This window comes from Orbicella franksi, chromosome 5 (genome assembly GCF_964199315.1).
Source record: "Orbicella franksi chromosome 5, jaOrbFran1.1, whole genome shotgun sequence".
Classification (NCBI taxonomy): domain Eukaryota; kingdom Metazoa; phylum Cnidaria; class Anthozoa; order Scleractinia; family Merulinidae; genus Orbicella; species Orbicella franksi.
In genome coordinates this window covers 4,614,445-4,639,289 of record NC_138149.1, presented here as the reverse complement: position 1 = coordinate 4,639,289, position 24,845 = coordinate 4,614,445, and the positions used below count along the sequence as shown (strand labels likewise).

At 39.5% G+C, this 24,845-nt stretch overlaps 2 protein-coding genes across 2 annotated transcripts; both read right to left on the bottom strand.

Annotated features, from left to right (window-relative positions):
- Window positions 1–361: 361 nt before the first annotated feature.
- Window positions 362–7,228, bottom strand: LOC145487695 (abl interactor 2-like). The gene is made up of 5 exons (XM_081466515.1): window positions 5,666–7,228; window positions 3,761–3,923; window positions 2,543–3,235; window positions 1,983–2,054; window positions 362–962 (listed from the first exon to the last, which is right to left on the bottom strand). The coding sequence occupies exons 1-5, from the start codon at window positions 6,041–6,043 to the stop codon at window positions 796–798; spliced, it is 1,473 nt and encodes a 490-aa protein (XP_081322641.1). The 5' UTR covers window positions 6,044–7,228; the 3' UTR covers window positions 362–795.
- Window positions 7,229–7,517: 289 nt separating this feature from the next.
- Window positions 7,518–24,774, bottom strand: LOC145486939 (uncharacterized). Its single transcript, XM_081465646.1, has 16 exons — window positions 24,388–24,774; window positions 23,040–23,202; window positions 22,142–22,594; window positions 21,366–21,419; window positions 20,881–21,042; window positions 19,816–19,979; window positions 19,532–19,626; window positions 17,202–17,275; window positions 16,387–16,602; window positions 14,863–14,867; window positions 14,074–14,439; window positions 12,726–12,888; window positions 11,828–12,280; window positions 11,052–11,105; window positions 10,567–10,728; window positions 7,518–9,664 (listed from the first exon to the last, which is right to left on the bottom strand). Exons 1-16 carry the CDS (start codon window positions 24,745–24,747, stop codon window positions 9,498–9,500), a joined length of 3,111 nt encoding a protein of 1,036 aa, XP_081321772.1. The 5' UTR covers window positions 24,748–24,774; the 3' UTR covers window positions 7,518–9,497.
- Window positions 24,775–24,845: the final 71 nt, after the last annotated feature.

The following is a 24,845-nucleotide window of genomic DNA, read 5'->3' as shown; positions in this document are numbered from 1 at the left end:
CGATGGAAAACAGGAAAAAAGGAAGGGGAAGAGAGAGGGGGGTGGGGGAGGGGGCTCTGGAGGGGTGGATTGGGCAGTGGTCAAAACAGGTGGTCCTAAAAGAGACTTACAGGGGGAGGAAAATCATTACAGTATTGTATTTTCTGAACAAAAGTAGGAAGTTCACCCTAAATTATATTTGTTGCAGTCATTTTGCATATTTACTATCAAATAGGAATCTCCTCACATGAAATATTGTTGATGGGAGGTATAGTGTAGACATCAGATAGAAAAAAGCCATCACAGTAAGTTTTGTCAACGCTTGTTTAATTTACAGGATAGCATTTAACTGGGGAATTATCCACTCTTGGGACAACCAAGGTACTCTGCAGTACTTTATTTTTTCTAGGACACTATAAAAATGTACAAATTTCTCAAATGACAAGCTTAAAATGAATAAAAAATACATGAAACCCTTAGTGTGACCATTCAAATGAAAGCTACAGGGCAGTACTTTCATTCAGCGCTGTTCATTATGCTGTATAAGGTGGTACTAGGTTTAAAGTCTTTGATAAAAGCCTAATGAGTGACTGAGATGAAAGCTATTGAGCAGAACTTTTTCTTGATTACGCTGTACAGTGTGGCCCTAACTTTCAGTCTGTAAATGAAGTCAAATCCTGGTTGTGGCTACTCAAATGAAAGCCACTGAGCAGTACGTGAATCCCTAGTAAAAGCATTTTCATGCAAAATTATGCAGGTTATTTATAACAATGAAAATTTTCTTCTAGGGCTCCATGCATGCCCATTTGAAAGATGTTAAAGGCAAACAGCCACATAGTTTTCTGGAAAGAGACCAGTTTCGCCTGCTTCTGTGACACCCTCATACCAACCGTCATCATTTTTCTTGATGACATATATAATAACTCCCTCCTGAAACGTGAGCTCATCACCCAGCTGCCGTTCATATTCATACAGGGACACCACTGAAAGACAGCAGACAAGTTTCAAATTATGTCTACCATAAACTTGTGAACGTACACTCTGACAGGTCCCTTAAAGTCTCACATGCATAGTGCTTTCTGATAATAAGCTGCTCAAACCACACATCCCTAACTATAGTAATGTTTTCCAGAGGATTTAATAGGGTTTTTGCCAAATTATAGAACCACTGTTTTAACAGCTAGAGATTATTTACAGAATGTTTAAGACCTTTTGTAAAAGCAGAGCTTGTTGCGCACACCTCTTATCTCATATTATATAAGAAAGTAAAAAAAAAAAAAGAAAGAAAAACAGCGAACGGCAATGCTTAAACCTGCCGAAATTTGCTCGTCCTCTCTACCCTTTTTTGTCATCAGGCTTTTTGGCACTTCCATAAATGATTGAGAAGAAAATAAAAGAAAATGGTGAACATTTTTGTATTTTAGTTTGCTAGTTTTTCAACGCAAAATGAAACCAGTCTGGATGCCGGTCTAGATGGGAAAATCTAGACCGCAGTCAATATCGATTTCAGCCCATCAAATTTGTGAATTCGGTAGTTCCCAGTCCTTGTGAGACACAGCCATGTAATAAACCAGAATATAAAAAAATTATACAAGAGACAAAATATTCAAATATGTGCTGCAAGCATGCCAGCCGTAAAAAACCTGAGTCCCCAATGGGATTTGAACCCATGTCCAGATACCAGTTGGGTACCAACCTGACTGGGATTTGGAGAGATACTTGGTGAGCTGTGCCATTGGTTCACAATTGTGACACACATCTTGCATGCTGCAATGCAAGGATCAGCAAGATAACTTTGATGCTTGCAGTATACAGCATGTGCGAGACATAATTATAAATCTGAGTAACCTGTTACAGCTCAGTGTATTTAGAGCGCCTGAATGATACATCCGAGAAATCATGCGTTGAATCCCATCAGGCACTCAGATTGTTTTCTCTGTCCCACTCTTGTAACATGTGATATTTTCACAAAATTTTCACACCAGTGAAAAATAGAAACCTACCTTTTTCAATGTAGTTTTTAGGTGTCAATGACAGCCCTTCCTCTGGTGGTATGGGTAAAGGATTCATGGAATCTGAACATATGGAAAAAAGGAACCAGAGTTTGTACATTGTTTTTTTAATTTAACTTCTTTGACAAATATTAACATATTGCTATTTGCAGAGTTTTGACTACAACACATGTTGGACTTAGAAAATATCCCAATCCCCAACACCCTGCAGCAAAATTTCTTTATTCAGTCCTGACATCTTTCTGAAATTTCAGGCATTTTATGTCTTTAACCCGATGCTGGAGGTTAAGCAAACTTCTACAAGCAGTTGTAACTCTGGTAGATCTTCATTGTCTGGTTGATCCTGCTTGGGTCAGACCAATTGGGGGGGGGGGGGGTGGGGTGATCATTACGATCTGTTCACAAACAAAATCCACAGCAAATGAAGGGTTCCTTAACAACAATGGAGTCATAACTGGCGTTAACTGCCATCAATCTCGAATGAAGAAATGGCAATTTGCTTAATGTTGAACAAAGGTCAAAGATGTGCAAACAAAACCAAATGTAGTTACCTAGTTCAGGTAATTGAGCTGCACCATCAAGCATTGACGAAGGTGGTGGTGGTAGGTCAGACACTGCTCCTCCTATACTGGGAGGGGGTGGAGGAGATGGTGTGCCGGGGAATGGTGGTGGGGCAGGCACTGCTTCTCCTACACTGGGAGGGGGTGGAGGAGATGGAATGCCAGGGGGTGCTGGTGGGGTAGGCACTGCAGCTCCTCCTATACTGGGAGGGGGTGGATGAGATGGTATGCTAGGAGGTGGTGGTGGGGCAGGCACTGTTCCTCCTATACTGGGATGGGGTGGAGGAGATGGTGTGCCAGGGGGTGGTGGTGGGGTAGGCACTGCTCCTCCTATACTGGGAGGGGGTGGAGGAGATGGAATGCCAGCAGCCAATGGAGCAGACAGATCTCCCAGAGGAGGAGGTGGGGGAGGAACAATGACATCGTCATCAGGAGGCAGAAATGGACCTGCAGGTGGGAAGGGTATAGCGGGGGGTGGGGGCAGTCCTTGCTCTGAGTAAGGGACAGAGGGGGCCATTGGTGGGGGTACAGGAGGTTTTGAAGGTGGTCTTCTCTTTGACACCCCTCCACCCTGCATCTTCTGCCGCAAGCTTCCCTTGTTTTCTGCTACTTGCTCTTGTGGCTTTAGTTCACAGCTTGGATTGCGTTGTTTTTCTGAGTGTTCACTTGTGGTGATACCATGCCCTGCAATAACATCAGAGGTGTTAGTAACAATAACCATAAATGCACAATGAATCTTCACTCTAGTATAAACAGAACTACAAGCATAGTTTACATTTTCCTACATGGTGAAAATGCTACCTTAAATGCCATAGTGTGGGGTGTAACATGAATTTGTTAACAACAACAACTAGAAGTAAATTTTTATTTGATTCTCAAGGATTGTTTTTCCGTTTTTCTTAGGTGTGTGAATTAGATAGATGTATGCGTAACAAATTTAGACGTTAACATTTTGAAAACAAGCCTGCATAGTAATACTTAGCAGCTAACACGCTTGCAATCTGCTTTGCAGCTGTAATTCACCCTTCCAGTACTAAGTCACATGGTTAAGACAATCATCAACCAAAATGATGTCAGAGAGAGTCTATTTTGTAGTGTGAGGTTTTATTAAAGTTTGAAAAAAGTTAAAATTTGTAGTCTGGATGGCAGTCAGTGTCCAAAGAGAGAGTTTCTTTTGTTCAGGTTAGTTATAAAATAGAAATAAAATACCCAAATGATCCAATGCTGAGGGATCAATTGCTCTTCTGCTGTATCTTGCTGCCTTCTCTTGCTCAGGTGGAGCCATGATTTTAAGTCTGTGTCCAGTTGGTTTACTGGAAGCCAAGGTGCCTATTCCTCGACGAGCCACTTTTTCTTTGTGGATGTCAACAGTCTATTTACAGATTTTAAAAAAAAATTAACAGTAATAAAAACAATAACATTGTCTTTAAGAATAATATTATTACTGATTGTAAGGCTTAAAAGATCTAGATCTTCCATCAGATCTTTCACATAACAGACCTCAAAAGTCCTATACATTTCAGAGCAATTTTCAGTTTGAAATTAAATTGTAAACTGAAACAGATCTAGATATTCCATCTTTTAAAAAGGTTCATATTACAACAAAAATTAATTTATTATTAAAATTCACATCATATAAACCAAATATTACACAGCTGTTGGTACTGCATGTAACAATGCTTCTTTATTAAAAACAATTCTTGCTTTTCGCCTGCAATTTTGTGTTTCATTTGGCTAGTAAGCAAGTTTGCATGTATTCAGTTTTACTATAAAGTTACGAATAGTACAACTATTTTGTGTTTAGATTGAAGATAATCAAAATATATCACAGCACTTGATACAGCAGCTTGTTGTATACTTCAGTGCTTGTTTGTCATTCATTTTCTTTGTAAAATGCATCTTCTTTCACAGATTATGTTTGAGCCAACACTTTTTAATTCATTTCACATTTTTCAATTCAAGTGTAAAACCAAGAAATCATACCCATGACATTGTTTGGGCTACCTTGTGTTACATGCAAGGTCTGTTATCATGTTAGCATAGAGTTAATTTACTTTGATCTTGTTCCTGCGTTTAATCCTTAGTTTTACTTTCAATTGAAAACTTATATGAAACAGTCATCAGTGTTTCAACGTGAAGCAATAATATACAATTCAGGGCTGGTGTCCGAGGCCATCTGTCCACTTTAATACGTCTGTGACAGACTTCTTTAAAGATCGAAACCGGTCACAATGGATGCTAATATATAGCTTTAGGCCAGCCTAAAAGCGTAGCTCCTGGGCCGGGTTGTTCAGAGTCAAATAACCCATGAAAAGGTAGAATTTTGAGTTGAGTTTTGTAACTTTGCGGCGAGGTTTTCTGTATATTGTTTGGCCTTCTGTTTTGAGTTTTAATAATCATTATATACACAAAACAAAGCAACTTAAAATATTTGTATAGAAGAAAAAGCTATAATTCGGTTAACTTTTAATCCTAGGTTAGCATTAACCGGCTTCCGAACAATCGTGCCCTGTTTTCAACAAGTTAACCTGAGATGAGCCTGCGATCCAATCGAAAACCAGCACTTAGTCAGTGGTCAACTTCAAAACATACGCGACCTCGATAAGCTGTAAACTTGAGCCTGCGATGTGGTCACGTAATACTGGTCAGCGGATACCTTGTTTTGACAGGTGTCAATTGACCATAACATGAATGTCCAATATCAAAGAAGTACACAGTAAACCAAGGCTGCATGTCTCTATCAACCTATTATTTGGAGTATGGCGGCCATGTTGCACGACTCCGTCGTCGTTGTCGCCGTCGTGCGTACGCGCCCACGTGCAATACCGCTAGCCATGATAACCATGAGAAAATCAACTCATGGGTTTCCTTTTCTTTCCTATATGATTATGGGGCTCCGCTTGGCGGCCCTTCGGGCCGCCGGAGCTCCGCTATGAATTCTTATGCAATATTAGATATTTAATTGAGTGACCCTGGAAGTCTAGATCGTTCTATTTATGACTGTCGCCGTTCGACTGTGAAGAAGAGAGCAAAATAAATTTAATTAATTAACCTCAAGCCTAGGGGCTAAAAATTTTCGAATTTTTTCTTAAAGCTCTGTTTACGATGCCTTACCTCTGAAATATGATTTATCGTCGCCTCCATATCCCGTAGTTTCAAAGCTTGTTGATCTAGCAAACCCAGCATGTTTAAAGCCAATGAATTGATCTGATAAGCAACACTTGCTAGCGACTGTGTAGCGAATTGTTTCGTTTCCTCCAAAACGGCTCTGGTTTCTTCCAGCACTTTACCCCTATCCGCGCCAGATTTATAACGGTTATTTGTCTCTAAATACTTCTGTTCGCAGTATGCCGCCACCTTAGCCAGGTTTTCATGGCCATCTCTCAAACCCTGGCGTCCTTCAGGGATTTCTTTCTCCAATAGTGACAGGATCGCACTGTTGACTTCCTCAGACATCTTGGAGCTAGCGTTGAATTGCATGCAGCGTAGCATGCCGGGTCAACAAATGAAAAGAATTTCCGCGCGGAAACCGTCACAACGAAGAACGTGGAGCGATGGAAGTGTTTAAGGTGACCGAACACAGTTTTCGCGCGCAATCCAGCGCGCGCACAAGGATTGCAAAAAACAAACTTGCAGGGCTCGAAATTGCAACTCATTGGTCGCCAATGCGACCAAAAATTGAACACTGGCGACTAAATTTTCAGAACTCGTCGCCAGCTGGCGACTCGCGTTTTGTCCGATAACTAAAGAAAACCACGACACAACTTTTGTTTTTAAACCTTTATATTAGGAAATCAATCGGATATGGTAGCTAGTATACAACTCACCTTTCCGTTCCCAGTAAAATAATATCTGAATATTACAAGATAATCGGAAAAATTGAATGTATTTCGACATGTCGATACTGCGTTCACGGCGCACCATATTGTTTCAGCGGCTTCTTCCGAAACTGGGATCGCAGGCGCACTTCAACACCATGTGCTTTTCATTTGCCGCGAAAATGGCGGCAGATGCCAATCAGTTGAAGGAATTACGTGAGTTTTTACGTGAGGGGAATGAAGATTCAGCCAAAAGGTTAATCCAAACTTTGAATCCTTCGAGGAAAGCAAGTCAAAAATAAAGAACGGCATTTCGAAGAAGTAGCAAAGGGAAAATACGCAAGGACCCGTGTTTGTCTCACAATGAAAACCACGGACTTAAAAACGTTTTATGCTTCGCTTCATTTAAAAATAAAATGACTATGGAGACAACCATCACCTTCGGACTAGAGACATATCAACTGAGAACAACGGTAGCTTTATATCTAAGTGTTACTCTTGTTGTTTCTAATTGTTTTCGTTGTTCAATTGTGACTTTTCTTGCATGTAAAGTAACGTATAAAATCGTGTTCTTGTGTAAGTTACTTATAAAATAAGTTGGCGACCAAAATTTTTCCGTTAGTCGCCAGCTGGCTCCCGAACGAAAAAGTTAATTTCGAGCCCTGACTTGCCGTCAATAGAGCGATCATATTATTTACTCAACACCCGCACTATCTGAGCTATTTTTCTCTATAATTGAACGCAGTGTATTGATGGCTTTCGTCTTTTATTTCCCGGAATATAAAGCGAGAAATGAAAGAGGTATCTGTTTTCTATGGCTGGCTCCTTTGCAAGAGTCTTATTGTAATTCTAACCAGTAGCAGTAGCAGCAACAACAACAAAAAATAATCATTTTTTTTCTTGAAGATATTCCTTTTGATGCTATGCAGTTGGAAACATGATTTAATTTACCAGATTTCTGTTTCACACGTGTGTACCAACTTATCTTGTATGTCTTCAGCTTATTATACTCAACAAATGCAAGATAAAGTATCTGTTACCCAGGATAACAAGCAGGTGATGGTAACCAAGGCTGATGGATTGGGGGTTGAGAAAAGTTACCTCCATCAAGGAGACCACTCCTGCGTGGGACTATTGGACCTCATAACAAAAAGTTGTCAAAAAAAAAAAATCTTTATTTTTATCAAAATATTTACATATTAATCAGTAAACTATGGCAGAGGGCAAGCTTCTATTTTTGTTTTCCCGGCAAAAGAGTGACCACATTAATTTTAAGGGACATGTAATATTTTCCATAGATTTTTAGATACTAGGTCGAATGTGGAAAACAACATCAATATAAACCATGACATATTTTCCATAATTGAAATTGAGCGACACAGTAATACAGTGGAATCCCGATTTCTCAAACTCTCATTTTTTCGAACTCCTGATAACTTGAACCAAAAATCATTTCCCTCTCCTCAGTCGAACACTGTAATTTTAATCCTGATTTCTTGAACTGTCTGATTTTTTGAACCAAATTTTGTTTCCCTTGGAGGTTCGAAAAATCGGGATTCCACTGCACAGTGATTGAAAAAATTCTCAAGAAGAGAGGAAACCACATCCAAATTGGAGCATTAGTGGCAGCAAAATAAAATCTTGAAGCATTACTTATATTTAATTTACTCTGCAATATTTGTGATTATTTTAAAATGTACAACTATTCTAGAATGTTTGGCTTACTCAAAGAATATATTTTTAACATAATATTTAAACAAGTATGCACTCTTTTCAGGAACTGGGTATGATTCTGAGATAAAAATGGGATGAGCATCAAATTTTGGGCCACACATAGGGTAAGGAAGAGTTTCAAGACATTTCCCACACCCACCCACCTATATGTTTTCTTACAGAGAGATCATGTGTGATTTAATAAGAGTTATTTTGAAAATGACTTGAAATAATTAACAATTAGACCCGTGGCCCTTGAGGGCGAAGGGTCTAATTGTTTTAGTATCACCCAACTAGTTGGACAGAAAAGACAATAATAAAGTTAGCAAATGCCAGTTGAAGAAATGTTTATTTGCGAATAAAACGAAACAAAGTGTCGTGCTCGATTGCCCCAATTTCGCTACTTGAGGACTATTACTAATAGACCTCTAGTAGTGTAGCCAATTATAATGCAGGATTTGCATTAGTCCACTAGTTGGGTGATACTAATATTGTATCATTCTATTAGTAACATCAGCAAGTAGTTCACTTAACTTTCTCAGGTTGCATGGTTGGTATATTACAGAACTTTTTTTGACTCACAAAAATGACCACTTGAATGGGTGCGCAGAAGAAGGCCCTTGGTGACTGTTGATGTAATGTCAAATTCCCCTTGTGTTTCACAAGGGAATACAAAGGAGAATCTGACAGTTTATCATAAGTCACTTAAGGGTGTTTTTCCAAGCACCCCCTTCATTTCTTTATATTGATCAGAAATCTTTTCACTCCAAGAGTTGTTGTGACCATTGACATGCAGTACTCTTATGTGGTACTGATCAAAATATTACGCTGCATGAAGATTTTTCTGTCGGCGGATAAAATCTTACAATGTGACCATAATTCAGTTAAAAACTACTGGGCAGAATATAGAAAATAGTCCAAAGAAAATATACGTGCAGATTGGTTAAAACTTTATAGAAACACAGAACTAGCATGAACTGCTGACATAATGATGGTGTGAGCAAGGAGACGTACATTTTGATGATCATGGAATTTTGTAAAAGAAATAGAAAACATGTTCTTTGTGTATCTATAGAGTTATAGAAAAACCTCTGGAAGTTTGGGAGAACTTGAAAAAGCTGTGGAAACACTCACCTGTTGGCTCGTGTTTCCACAGCGTTTCTCATTCTCTCAAACTTCCACTTGCGTTTCTTGAACTCAATAGAAACACAGCACATGTGTTCTATTTCCTAAATAGTACAGTTCTTTATGCCATACTATTAGCCTATGGATTCAACCTTTTGTACCACCATTCATAAGAAACCATCTAACAGAACTTCCATGCTGCTTATTTGTAACATTACTGCAAATTTTACTTTGGGTCAAAACCTTGGTAATCAAGGGAGTGAAAAGATTAAGATATTAGCTATTTCAGATCAAAGGCAAACTTCCACATAGTTTCCTGGAAATAGGCCAGTTGCACCTCCATCTGTGACACCCTCATACCAGCCATAATCATTTTTCTTGATCACATATATAATAGCTCCCTCCTGAAATGTGAGCTCATCGTCCCTCTGTTGTACATATTCATACAGGGACACCACTGGAAGACAGCAAACAAGTTACACCAATTAATATATTTACCAATGATAAACGTTCTTCCAAAATATACTCCAAATGTCATAACAAAAATTATTATCTCTCAGTTAGTATGCGTGTTGTGATTGGTCAATTTAGCAGGCTGTAGTCTACTGTACGACCTGCTAAAATTTATAGCTGTTTTTGTTGGCAAAATGTTTTGTGATTTATCACCATGTATTCTTAACTTTTATAGCAAGTAAGAGTTTAAACTTTCTTTTACTTCTGAAATTGTCACTTAAAAACGATTTCAAATTGACTTGTTTTGCTTTCCAGGTGCGTCATAAATTTGAAGCCATTCCCTGTGAATAGAAATCGTTCCCAAACGCATCAGACACACAGTAGAGATATAATAAATATCTTACTAACGTCATCTTCTGGGTCTGTGCTGTAAGTTATGGACCCTCGTATGATTTATGACCCACTTGGGCCATAAATCGATGGGGAAAAAAACTTGGTCTGTAACTTACAGTACGACCCTCAAACTCGGTTAGTAAGAGGTATATCCTGTAATTTGATAAGGTACCCCCTTCATCCCCAATCCCCTTATTTCATACAGCTGTAGCTCTGAAATTAAATGATAAAGTTTCTTCAGACCACAAGGCTTCTATTGTAGTGCATGTTTCAGACTTTGTGCTATTATGGTTTGGTTAGAGAGATGACTTTCATTGTCAGGTAAAGAGCCTCTTGTGCTTCCTAATCTTTACTGAATCTTAACATACAGTACCACTGACGCACCAAAAATTGCCAGTTAAAAAATCGCTTCAAACAGAGGACCAGCTTTTCTTGAACTTGGAGACAAAGGTTTTTTTGCACCTGAATAAATACATATCTGTGAGAAAGAGTTGAATGCCAACCTACATGTACCTTTTTCTATGTAGTTCTTTGGTATCCATGACTGCCCTACCACTGGTGGAGGAGGAGGGACTTGGTACAAATCCTCTGGTGGGGCAGGCATTGGTAGTGATGATGGCGATGCATAAAAATCACCTTCAGAGGGTGGTGGTGGGGGCAATGGACTCATTGCATCTGAAATTAGGAAAAAGCATTCTTAATTAGATATGCAGCCAAGTCAACTTAATTTTAGCAAGTATGTTGGAGGTATAGGTCACAGAAATTGAGAGATGTGAAGAGAAGATTTGCAATTTTGCATCATGGTGAGACTAAACTTCTCTGCAAGCCTGGACCTTTCTTAGCCTTGCAAAAGAAATCTAGACACTGACAAGGTGTCATGAAAAATATTGAGACAAGTGAAATATGGCTAAATATAAATATTTTGTTGAAGGGCCATTTGCCATCCCTAAATTGATTAGGTAACGAAAGAAGTCTACAGCAAATCAATGTTCCCTTACCAACAACAGACTCATATGTGCTACTCCCATCAACCTCAGATGGAGGAATTAAATCTGAAATTAAAATATTTAAAAGTGTTATTAAAGAATAGATTGGAAGTCATCTGAGGATAGGGAAATCAACAAACATTTATGCCACAAAATGGCAACTAATATTACAAATCTAGATAAAAAAGAAGAACTGGATTAGTATGACTGCATAGGATACAAAGTTGATTGTCATAAAGTGGAACACTTGACGGTGGATTGCAAGTGAAATAGTGCTCCAACTGCTACAAGGGCTCAGTGCTGGCGGCTGCAGGATTGTGTTTGGTGATTTCCTATGCCTCAAAACATCTGTGTTGGCTTGCCTGCAAAGATGGCACACAGTACTATCTTTTGGAGTCTGCCCAATGTAATTCTTAGCTATCAGACCTTTTTTAGCAACTACAACCCTACCTACACAGGGCTGTCATTAAGTTTTCACCTGCAGCCTTGATCTTCACCCAAGTAACAAACTTGTTACCTTTTGAGTGAACTGGATCAGCTGTAGGCAAGTCCACCTGTAACATCAAGGGCCCATCAAAAATACTCAGCTGTAGCAGGTGCTACAGGTTACAGCCCTTATTGACAGCCCTGCTACATATATACACTTTTGTTGCATCTATATGTTTCGTAGTTAAAAAGAAAATGCACAGCGACACAAATTCTTGTTTGTCGTAGGTTTCAAGGGTAGCTCAGAGTAGCTCTGGCTATGCTATCAATAAAACAATGTAAACGGTAATTATCATAGTCACCTGGTGGAGGTAGGTGTGCTGCCAAGGATGGGGGTGGAGGTGGGGCAGCCACTGGTCCTCCTATGCTAGGAGGCGGTGGAGGAGATGGAGTACCGGGAAGTGGCGGAGGAGATGGTATCCCAGGGGGTGGTGGTGCAGATGGAACTCCCATGGGTGGAGGGGGTGGAGGAACCATGACATCACCAGCTGGTGCAAAAGGAGCTGCAGGTGGCACTGGTTCAGAGGGAGGTGGGGGTGGTTCTGGCTCTGAGGAAGGAATAGAAGGAGGCATTGGTGGAGGTACAGGAGGGGGTGGAGGTTTTGTAAGTGGCGTCCTTCTTGAGGTTCCTCCACCTGGCATCTGTTGACGTAAGCTACCCTTTCCTGCTGCAGCTGCTGGTGCTTGTGGCTTCAATTTTTTGCTGCTTGGTCGGCGCCGACTTTCTGGGCGATCACTTGTCTTGACACCATGCCCTACAGAAAGGTCAAGCACGTTGTCAATATTCATAACAAAAATGGGCACAATACCTTAACTCTATGCACAGTACTGTTTGTGCAAATTTCAAATTTATTTAATATTTTCCACTAAGTCTCAGAGTGCAGCTACAATGAATATTAACAGCTGAAAATTGCCCATTAGGATATAGGAGAGGGTTATAGCAAGCTATAGCATATAGTGGCTATCTGATTCTGTGTGATGACCTAAACAGACAACACATTAGTAAACTGTTGCTCAGTCTTGATTTTTGCATGTAACAACGTGTCGGACCAAGAAGCTAGAAGGATCACTTTAGAGCTTCATCATCAGTGCACAATTTCTCAAGAAATCTCCTCAGTAGAAGAAATCTGCATCATTGCAAAAGCAACGTCTGTAAGGTTAACTTAGGCTAATATCTATTGTCAATTTTTTTTTTTTTACCCAAGTGATCCAGTATTGAGTAGTCAGTAGTTCTTCTTCCATATCTCACAAGCTTCTCTTGTTCTGCTGGTGCTATGATTCTGTGGGTACGTCCAGTTGGCTTACTGGATGCTAAGATTCCTATTTCTCGACGCGCCACTTTTTCTTTGTGAATGTCAACAGTCTAATAAACCAATAAAAACATTACCTACTATCCAGTGAAAAAATTTGAAAATGAACTACAAATTTTGTAGTATTCTGTTGATTGACTAATTGAAGACCTACATGTCAAGAGTTTTAAAAGTTTCATCAGGACCCTTTTATTTTTGGAGTACCTTATTCACAGATTCTCTGTGACTCTTTGTCTTTTTGCTAGCTGATACCTTTCATAAGGGAGTTTTGTGGATAGAGTTAGTTTCCAAACAAACCTTGTTCCCGGAGTCTTTGTTCCCTTTGATGAGCAGTCAGGAAACAAGTAGCTCTGGAAAGTTCTGATTAGAAGTCCAAAAATATTGGAGTTCTGGTTGAATTGTACATGCCTAGCTGGCAAACACATGGCTTGGTCAAGACACTGGCATTAAACTTCTTCTCTTTTTCATTGTTTTCAAAACCAATAAAAAATCGAGCCTGTTACAAACTCTTGAGAGTTGCTTTGTTTTGTCAAGCTTGCCAGGTAAGGAGCAAGAACTAAAGGAATGAGATTTATTTTGCAGTCTCTTGGATAGGTAGCAATACTCTCAACCACTTCACAGCTCTGGAAGTAATTCAGAGACCATTTGCAACCCTTAACAACCTCTTCCTGACTAAAAGCTGGGTCATTTTGGAGCTTGATTGTGAAGGCTGATAACAATGTAAAAAAGGTCAGAAAATTTCACAAATTTTGACGAACAATATCCAATAATCGACTGTTATTTCTAGCTTCATGCAAGTGAAACACTTTGGGATTTCTGTTAGTGTGACCACTGCAGCTGTGAAATTCAAAACTGCCCAGATAAACATCAGAGGTTCAAAGAACGTCTTTTGTATGACCTGGGAACTTTCATTTGAGCAATTAGCCAAATGGTTTCTCACTCATAGAAAATCAACCTACTAGTTGCTGCCAGGGGAAGCCTTGTGTAAGTCTGAGTTTTAGTACAATGGAATGTTCTCACATGAGCTGAATCTGTAATTTAAGCTTCAAGTTGACAATGCGCCTGTAGATTGAAGTTTACAATCCCTCTCTGCTAGCCCATGTTAGGATTTTCTTTCTTATGATGGTGTGAGAATGTACTGTCTTACACGTAGTTTGTCATTCTGGCAAAGTAAAGCAATATCAATCTTTCTAGCTTGTAAAAGGTTTGTTTTGAAGTAAACATTTGGACAGTCTTACCTCCGAAATATGATTTATCCTCGATTCCATATCCTGCAGTTTCAAAGATTGTTGATCTAACAAACCGAGCATGTTTAGAGCCAATGAATTGATCTGATAAGCAACACTTGCTAGCGACTGTGTAGCGAATTGTTTCGTTTCCTCCAAAACGGCTCTAGTTTCTTCCAGCGCTTTACCCCTATCCGCGCCAGATTTATATCGGTTATTTGTCTCTATATACTTCTGTTCGCAGTATGCCGCCACCTTAGCCAGGTTTTCATGGCCATCTCTCAAAGCCTGGCGCCCTTCGGGGATTTCTTTCTCGATTAGAGATAGAAGCGCATTCTCCACCTCCGTCATCTTGGTCTGTGTTGCTTGCATAGCATGCTGGGTAGATAACAGAGGTTGGGTGTGTCGAGCTTTCCGACATTTTCGTTGCAAAAAAAAAAAAAAAAAAATTCACTCCAATTGTTTGTGTCCCTAAAAAAGTTGAAGAGCATTAAACAACTTTGACGGTTGTTCGCAGACTTGTTAATTTATTTATTTTTTAATTACAATTTTACAAAAAATTATATTATGCCATTTAGATCTAATCCGCCCACAAAGTGCTGGAATATTGTCAGGTCTATGCTCATTACGGTCACTTCGTTCCAATGCGAGATCGTTCCCAATACGTTCGCTCCCACAAAAAGCTAGATCACTCTCCGCAAGAAGCTGCATCGCTCCCAAGAGAACTGACTTCACTCCATGTAGGAAGTTACAAAACAATATGAGGAACATGTCACATCAGATTAATTACGGTCGTCTCACCCACGCTTAAAGAACGAAAAATACAATGTAGTCTGTTTTTAATCTCCTGTATAGCACTACTAAATGTCGGAGTCTGGAGCGCAGTTACTTTTGTATGGTGCGAGGCTAATTCTTGTGTGACTCGTTTGGGGTGAACTATATCTTTGTTGGAGCAAAATCAGGTGGAGCGATCTCACTTTTGAGAGAAGTGACTGGATACCGTGCTGAATCATCCATTATAATTTGCTTTTCTTCATTGCCTTAGTTTTTAAACGGTTCCGCTTAAAGTTACGGTGCGGATTCCATTTTTTTTTTTTGCAATCTAAATTAATGCTTATTGTTCAAAAAACAGTTATTCCAAAACGACTTCATTATTGAGAATGAAACGACTCAACTTGTCAGCAAACAATGACATCGGACCAAAGCATTTTACTGGATCTTCATTTAAGAGCACTCAGTTTTATAAGGTAAAACTCAAACACACGATACAATCAGCTAAATGCAGGTATATTACACTCCCGGGAGGGGGGTATTCCCAGAAAAATTGGGTGGGGGTGTGCGGCCCACCTCCCAAAACCCTATTTATGACCAAAATCTGCGATTTTCCCTACCCTATTTATGACCTGACGAAAACTTCTGTTGCAGCTGGCACAGTTGATCTTAACATAACTTATGAAGGGCTTTTGTTGACGGTCTTATCGATAATGATGAAAAAAAAGCTTCTTCTAAAAAACATACTTAATTCAAGACCAGAGTGCAGAAAACATACCCTATTTCTGACCAAAATGGCCAAAATCGATGCCCTATTTATGACCAAAACGGCTGAAAACCCGTACCCTTTAGGGCCGCACATACTTATATAGCCCTTGTAAGGGAGTACCCCCCGGATTACACTCTGGCAAATACCTTCGTTACTATGCACCCCTCAGATATTTCTGTTTCCAACTAGAGCACCTGTTTGAACTACCATTTCTAAGGATAAAAATCTCAATAATTTAGTTCAACCTGCCGTCAGGCATTCGTTTTCGTCCGCTGCGGTGTCGTGAACAGAGAAAAAAAGAACCTCTGATCACAACGTATATTTTGGTCTTGAAAATGTATAGTTACGGTTTTACGAAGTTTCTTCATTTTATCCGATTTTCATGATCAAGTGAAATATTGATGTCTTAATCTAGTTTCTGAAAAGGGATTGGTGTTAAAGATGAAATGAGATACAAGATCTTGCTTTTCGGAAAATAGGAAAGGGTTTTTTCATCTCTTATCTATCTCGTATTTCTATTCATAGCGATAACGGCCTTACAAATGAAAAATTAAATTGTCGATTCTAGCTGTCTTATTTCACAGATCACCGTTACATATTCATCTTACGAATTTTTGTGAACAGATCACGTCGTTACAGATAGAAAACAACATTAAAGCAGTAAATTCACGGAATTTCATGCAACAAAAGTCCACGAAAATATCGTTATTTCAACCTCAAAATACTACGTTAATATGATCACGAGTTTTGATGTGCATCTCAGCCATTTTATAAACTGGAGTCACGTGACCTCCACCATTTGGCCAGCGCCACTCCACCAGTTGACAGCACCACAAGCAAGCCCCCTAGCAGGGTGAGGAGGCTCGGCTGCTGGCCGAAGAAGGCGTAATCAAAGAGAAACGCCAGCAGGATGTCAACATTTCTCATCAGCGCTGCAGGGGCTGCCTTCTCCAGCTGCAGACCTCGATTCAAGCAGAAGCTTCCAAACACGCCACACAAAGCTGCCAGAAAAATGTAAGTAAAATATTTAACAATTATTTCCATCGCAGTTGTTGAATATGAGATGGTAGATAGCCAACGAGGCACAGTGAAGGATCTAGGGAAGGGGTACGGGGGTCCGCCCCCCTTATTTTGGGTAAAAAAGGAAAAAATCACAGAAGGAGGAAAAGCCGGCAGGGCAAGCAAAACAAAAACGCCTCCTACGCCCCGTCCCCCCTTAGCTCAAGGTCTGGATCCGCCACTGAGGCAGGTAGCGCTGAGTTGGCTATATATAATCATCTCATATCCAACAAGCGCGAGTGGAATAATTGTTTTATTAAAAATACCGCCCCCAAAATATAGGAAACTAAACTAAAATAAAACCAAAAACGCCCCGAAACATTATGCATACGTTACCATACATGCAGAGTATGTATGGTATAATGGCTCATAACCCATGATGGACTCTTGAACTCTTTTAAATAAATGATTTGTAGTAATTCCTCGACCTTGCTTTCTTTGCCGAGCACGCTAAATCTGACCAATCAGAACAAAACAGTCATTTTTCAGCCAATCGGAAGCTCGCTTTTTCCCGCCAGGTTTTCATGGCCATCTCTCAAACCCTGGCGTCCTTCAGGGATTTCTTTCTCCAATAGTGACAGGATCGCACTGTTGACTTCCTCAGACATCTTGGAGCTAGCGTTGAATTGCATGCAGCATAGTATGCCGGGTCAACAAATGAAAAGAATTTCCGCGCGGAAACCGTCACAACGGAGAACGAGGAGCGATGGAAGTGTTTAAGGTGGCCGAACACAGTTTTCGCGCGCAATCCAGCGCGCGCACAAGGATTGCAAAAAACAAACATGCCGTCAATAGAGCGATCATTTTATTTACTCAACACCCGCACTATCTGAGCTATTTTTCTCTATAATTGAACGCAGTGTATTGATGGCTTTAGTCTTTTATTTCCCGGAATATAAAGCGAGAAATGAAAGAGGTATCTGTTTTCTATGGCTGGCTCCTTTGCAAGAGTCTTATTGTAATTCTAACCAGTAGCAGTAGCAGCAACAACAACAAAAAATAATAATCATTTTTTTCCTTGAAGATATTCCTTTTGATGCTATGCAGTTGGAAACATGATTTAATTTACCAGATTTCTGTTTCACACATGTGTGTACCAACTTATCTTGTATGTCTTCAGCTTATTATACTCAACACATGCAAGATAAGGTATCTGTTACCCAGGATAACAAGGTGATGGTAACCAAGGCTGATGGATTGGGGGTTGAGAAAAGTTACCTCCATCAAGGAGACCACTCCTGCATGGGACTATTGGACCTCATAACAAAAAGTTGTCAAAAAAAAAATCTTTATTTTTATCAAAATATTTACATATTAATCAGTAAACTATGGCAGAGGGGAAGCTTCTGTTTTTGTTTTCCCGGCAAAAGTGACCACATTAATTTTAAGCGACACATAATTTTTTCATAGAATTTTAGATACTAGGTTGAATATGGAAAACAACATCAATATAAAACACACCATGACATATTTTCCATAATTGAAATTGAGTGACACAATAATACAGTGGAATTCCAATTTCTTGAACCCTCAATTTTTCGAACCAATTTTTGTTTCCTTGGAGGTTCGAAAAATCGGGACTCCACAGTACACTGACCGAAAAGATTCTCAAGAAGAGAGGAATCCACATCAAAATTGGAGCATTAGTGGCAGCAAAATAAAATCTTGAAGCAATACTTATATTTAATTTACTCTGCAATATTTGTGATTATTTTAAAATGTACAACTATTCTAGAAAGTTTGGCTTACTCAAAGAATTTATTTTTAACATAATATTTAAACAAATATGCACTCTTATCAGGAACTGGGTATGATTCTGAGATGAAAATGGGATGAGCATCAAATTTTGGGCCACACATAGGGTAAGGAGAAGTTTCAAGACATTTCCCACACCCACCCACCTACATGTTTTCTTACAGAGAGATCATGTGTGATTTAATAAGAGTTATTTTGAAAATGACTTGAAATAATTAACAATTAGACCCGTGGCCCTTGATGGCGAAGGGTCTAATTGTTTTAGTATCACCTAACGAGTCGGACAGAAAAGACAGTAATAAAGTTAGCAAATGCAAGTTGAAGAAATGTTTATTTGGGAATAAAACGAAACAAAGTGTCGTGCTCGATTGCGCCAATTTCGCTACTTGAGGACTATTACTAATAGACCTCTAGTAGTGTAGCCAATTAAAATGCAGGATTTGCATTAGTCCACTAGTTGGGTGATACTAATATTGTATTATTCTATTAGTAACATCAGCAAGTAGTTCACTTAACTTTCTCAGGTTGCATGGTTGGTATATTACAGAACTTTTTTTGACTCACAAAAATGACCACTTGAATGGGCGCGCAGAAGAAGGCCCTTGGTGACTGTTGATGTAATGTCAAATTCCCCTTGTGTTTCACAAGGGAATAAAAAGGAGAATCTGACAGTTTATCATAAGTCACTTAAGGGTGTTTTTCCAAGCACCCCCTTCATTTCTTTATATTGATCAGAAATCTTTGCACTCCAAGAGTTGTTGTGACCATTGACATGCAGTACTTTTATGTGGTACTGATCAAAATATTACGCTGCATGAAGATTTTTCTGTCGGCGGATAAAATCTTACAATGTGACCATAATTCAGTTAAAAACTACTGGGCAGAATATAGAAAATAGTCCAAAGAAAATATACGTGCAGATTGGTAAAAACCTTATAGAAACACAGAACTAGCATGAACTGCTGACATAATGATGGTGTGAGGAAGGAGACGTACATTTTGATGATCATGGAATTTTGTAAAAGAAATAGAAAACATGTTCTTTGTGTATCTATAGAGTTATAAAAAAACCTCTGGAAGTTTGGGAGAACTTGAAAAAGCTGTGGAAACACTCACCTGTTGGCTCGTGTTTCCACAGCGTTTCTCATTCTCTCAAACTTCCACTTGTGTTTCTTGAACTCAATAGAAACACAGCACATGTGTTCTATTTCCTAAATAGTACAGTTCTATATGCCATGCTATTAGCCTATGGATTCAACCTTTTGTACCACCATTCATAAGAAACCATCTAACAGAACTTCCATGCTGCTTATTTGTAACATTACTGCAAATTTTACTTTGGGTCAAAACCTTGGTAATCAAGGGAGTGAAAAGATTAAGATATTAGCTATTTCAGATCAAAGGCAAACTTCCACATAGTTTCCTGGAAATAGGCCAGTTGCACCTCCATCTGTGACACCCTCATACCAGCCATCATCATTTTTCTTGATCACATATATAATAACTCCCTCCTGAAATGTGAGCTCATCGTCCCTCTGTTGTACATATTCATACAGGGACACCACTGGAAGACAGCAAACAAGTTACACCAATTAATATATTTACCAATGATAAACGTTCTTCCAAAATATACTCCAAATGTCATAACAAAAATTATTATCTCTCAGTTAGTATGCGTGTTGTGATTGGTCAATTTAGCAGGCTGTAGTCTACTGTACGACCTGCTAAAATTTATAGCTGTTTTTGTTGGCAAAATGTTTTGTGATTTATCACCATGTATTCTTAACTTTTATAGCAAGTAAGAGTTTAAACTTTCTTTTACTTCTGAAATTGTCACTTAAAAACGATTTCAAATTGACTGGTTTTGCTTTCCAGGTGCGTCATAAATTTGAAGCCATTCCCTGTGAATAGAAATCGTTCCCAAACGCATCAGACACACAGTAGAGATATAATAAATATCTTACTAACGTCATCTTCTGGGTCTGTGCTGTAAGTTATGGACCCTCGTATGATTTATGACCCACTTGGGCCATAAATCGATGGGGAAAAAACTTGGTCTGTAACTTACAGTACGACCCTCAAACTCTGTTAGTAAGAGGTATATCCTGTAATTTGATAAGGTACCCCCTTCATCCCCAATCCCCTTATTTCATACAGCTGTAGCTCTGAAATTAAATGATAAAGTTTCTTCAGACCGCAAGGCTTCTATTGTAGTGCATGTTTCAGACTTTGTGCTATTACGGTTTGGTTAGAGAGATGACTTTCATTGTCAGGCAAACAGCTTCTTGTGCTTCCTAATCTTTCCTGAATCTTAACATACAGTACCACTGACGCACCAAAAATTGCATGTTAAAAAATCGCTTCAAACAGAGGACCAGCTTTTCTTGAACTTGGAGACAAAGGTTTTTTTGCACCTGAATAAATACATTTCTGTGAGAAACAGTTGAATGCCAACCTACATGTACCTTTTTCTATGTAGTTCTTTGGTATCCATGACTGTCCTACCACTGGTGGAGGAGGAGGGACTTGGTACAAATACTCTGGTGGGGCAGGCATTGGTAGTGATGATGGCGATGCATAAAAATCATCTTCAGAGGGTGGTGGTGGGGGCAATGGACTCATTGCATCTGAAATTAGGAAAAAGCATTCTTAATTAGATATGCAGCCAAGTCAACTTAATTTTAGCAAGTATGTTGGAGGTACAGGTCACAGAAATTGAGAGATGTGAAGAGAAGATTTGCAATTTTGCATCATGGTGAGACTAAACTTTTCTGCAAGCCTGGACCTTTCTTAGCCTTGCAAAAGAAATCTAGACACTGACAAGGTGTCATGAAAAATATTGAGACAAGTGAAATATGGCTAAATATAAATATTTTGTTGAAGGGCCATTTGCCCTCCCTAAATTGATTAGGTAACGAAAGAAGTCTACAGCAAATCAATGTTCTCTTACCAACAACAGAATCATATGTACTACTCCCATCAACCTCAGATGGAGGAATTAAATCTGAAATTAAAATATTTAAAAGTGTTATTAAAGAATAGATTGGAAGTCATCTGACGATAGGGAAATCAACAAACATTTATGCCACAAAATGGCAACTAATATTACAAATCTAGATAAAAAAGAAGAACTGGATTAGTATGACTGCATAGGATACAAAGTTGATTGTCATAAAGTGGAACACTTGATGGTGGATTGCGAGTGAAATAGTGCTCCAACAGCTACAAAGGCTCAGTGCTGGCAGCTGCAGGATTGTGTTTGGTGATTTCCTATGCCTCAAAACATCTGTGTTGGCTTGCCTGCAAAGATGGCACACAGTACTATCTTTTGGAGTCTGCTCAATGTAATTCTTAGCTATCAGACCTTTTTTAGCAACTACAACCCTACCTACACAGGGCTGTCATTAAGTTTTCACCTGCAGCCTTGATCTTCACCCAAGTAACAAACTTGTTACCTTTTGAGTGAACTGGATCAGCTGTAGGCAAGTCCACCTGTAACATCAAGGGCCCATCAAAAATACTCAGCTGTAGCAGGTGCTACAGGTTACGGCCCTTATTGACAGCCCTGCTACATATATACACTTTTGTTGCATCTAAATGTTTCATACTTAAAAAGAAAATGCACAGCGACACAAATTCTTGTTTGTCGTAGGTTTCAAGGGTAGCTCAGAGTAGCTCTGGCTACGCTATCAATAAAACAATGTAAATGGTAATTATCATAGTCACCTGGTGGAGGTAGGTGTGCTGCCAAGGATGGGGGTGGAGGTGGGGCAGCCACTGGTCCTCCTATGCTAGGAGGCGGTGGAGGAGATGGAGTACCGGGAAGTGGCGGAGGAGATGGTATCCCAGGGGGTGGTGGTGCAGATGGAACTCCCATGGGTGGAGGGGGTGGAGGAACCATGACATCATCAGCTGGTGCAAAAGGAGCTGCAGGTGGCACTGGTTCAGAGGAAGGTGGGGGTGGTCCCGGCTCCGAGGAAGGAATAGAAGGAGGCATTGGTGGAGGTACAGGAGGGGGCGGAGGTTTTGTAAGTGGCGTCCTTCTTGAGGTTCCTCCACCTGGCATCTGTTGACGTAAGCTACCCTTTCCTGCTGCAGCTGCTGGTGCTTGTGGCTTCAATTTTTTGCTGCTTGGTCGGCGCCGACTTTCTGGGCGATCACTTGTCTTGACACCATGCCCTACAGAAAGGTCAAACACGTTATCAATATTCATAACAAAAATGGGCACAATACCTTAACTCTATGCACAGTACTGTTTGTGCAAATTTCAAATTTATTTAATATTTTCCACTAAGTCTCAGAGTGCAGCTACAATGAATATTAACAGCTGAAAATTGCCCATTAGGATATAGGAGAGGGTTATAGCAAGCTATAGTATATAGTGGCTATCTGATTCTGTGTGATGACCTAAACAGACAACACATTAGTAAACTGTTGCTCAGTCTTGATTTTTGCATGTAACAACGTGTCGGACCAAGAAGCTAGAAGGATCACTTTAGAGCTTCATCATCAGTGCACAATTTCTCAAGAAATCTCCTCAGTAGAAGAAATCTGCATCATTGCAAAAGCAACGTCTGTAAGGTTAACTTAGGCTAATATCTATTGTCAATTTTTTTTTTTTTACCCAAGTGATCCAGTATTGAGTAGTCAGTAGTTCTTCTTCCATATCTCACAAGCTTCTCTTGTTCTGCTGGTGCTATGATTCTGTGGGTACGTCCAGTTGGCTTACTGGATGCTAAGATTCCTATTTCTCGACGTGCCACTTTTTCTTTGTGAATGTCAACAGTCTAATAAACCAATAAAAACATTACCTACTATCCAGTGAAAAAATTTGAAAATGAACTACAAATTTTGTAGTATTCTGTTGATTGACTAATTGAAGACCTACATGTCAAGAGTTTTAAAAGTTTCATCAGGACCCTTTTATTTTTGGAGTACCTTATTCACTGATTCTCTGTGACTCTTTGTCTTTTTGCTAGCTGATACCTTTCATAAGGGAGTTTTGTGGATAGAGTTAGTTTCCAAACAAACCTTGTTCCCAGAGTCTTTGTTCCCTTTGATGAGCAGTCAGGAAACAAGTAGCTCTGGAAAGTTCTGATTAGAAGTCCAAAAATATTGGAGTTCTGGTTGAATTGTACATGCCTAGCTGGCAAACACATGGCTTGGTCAAGACACTGGCATTAAACTTCTACTCTTTTTCATTGTTTTCAAAACCAATCAAAAATCGAGCCTGTTACAAACTCTTGAGAGTTGCTTTGTTTTGTCAAGCTTGCCAGGTAAGGAGCAAGAACTAAAGGAATGAGATTTATTTTGCAGTCTCTTGGATAGGTAGCAATACTCTCAACCACTTCACAGCTCTGGAAGTAATTCAGAGACCATTTGCAACCCTTAACAACCTCTTCCTGACTAAAAGCTGGGTCATTTTGGAGCTTGATTGTGAAGGCTGATAACAATGTAAAAAAGGTCAGAAAATTTCACAAATTTTGACGAACAATATCCAATAATCGACTGTTATTTCTAGCTTCATGCAAGTGAAACACTTAGGGATTTCTGTTAGTGTGACCACTGCAGCTGTGAAATTCAAAACTGCCCAGATAAACATCAGAGGTTCAAAGAACGTCTTTTGTATGACCTGGGAACTTTCATTTGAGCAATTAGCCAAATGGTTTCTCACTCATAGAAAATCAACCTACTAGTTGCTGCCAGGGGAAGCCTTGTGTAAGTCTGAGTTTTAGTACAATGGAATGTTCTCACATGAGCTGAATCTGTAATTTAAGCTTCAAGTTGACAATGCGCCTGTAGATTGAAGTTTACAATCCCTCTCTGCTAGCCCATGTTAGGATTTTCTTTCTTATGATGGTGTGAGAATGTACTGTCTTACACGTAGTTTGTCATTCTGGCAAAGTAAAGCAATATCAATCTTTCTAGCTTGTAAAAGGTTTGTTTTGAAGTAAACATTTGGACAGTCTTACCTCCGAAATATGATTTATCCTCGATTCCATATCCTGCAGTTTCAAAGATTGTTGATCTAACAAACCGAGCATGTTTAGAGCCAATGAATTGATCTGATAAGCAACACTTGCTAGCGACTGTGTAGCGAATTGTTTCGTTTCCTCCAAAACGGCTCTAGTTTCTTCCAGCGCTTTACCCCTATCCGCGCCAGATTTATATCGGTTATTTGTCTCTATATACTTCTGTTCGCAGTATGCCGCCACCTTAGCCAGGTTTTCATGGCCATCTCTCAAAGCCTGGCGCCCTTCGGGGATTTCTTTCTCGATTAGAGATAGAAGCGCATTCTCCACCTCCGCCATCTTGGTCTGTGTTGCTTGCATAGCATGCTGGGTAGATAACAGAGGTTGGGTGTGTCGAGCTTTCCGACATTTTCGTTGCAAAAAAAAAAAAAAAAAAAAAAAATTCACTCCAATTGTTT

Bases quoted from the DNA above. Each gene is read 5' to 3' on its own strand.
- LOC145486939 (XM_081465646.1), bottom strand. From the start codon at position 24,747: ATGCAAGCAACACAGACCAAGATGGCGGAGGTGGAGAATGCGCTTCTA. The intron at 21,420-22,141 runs GTGACTATGATA...TTTTAATTTCAG, and splicing joins AGCACACCTACCTCCACCAG to ATTTAATTCCTCCATCTGAG. The intron at 11,106-11,827 runs GTGACTATGATA...TTTTAATTTCAG, and splicing joins AGCACACCTACCTCCACCAG to ATTTAATTCCTCCATCTGAG.
- LOC145487695 (XM_081466515.1), bottom strand. From the start codon at position 6,043: ATGCTACGCTGCATGCAATTCAACGCTAGCTCCAAGATGTCTGAGGAA. The intron at 3,236-3,760 runs GTATTTTATTTC...ATGTTATTGCAG, and splicing joins CTCAGCATTGGATCATTTGG to GGCATGGTATCACCACAAGT. The intron at 963-1,982 runs GTAGGTTTCTAT...GCTGTCTTTCAG, and splicing joins TAAAAACTACATTGAAAAAG to TGGTGTCCCTGTATGAATAT.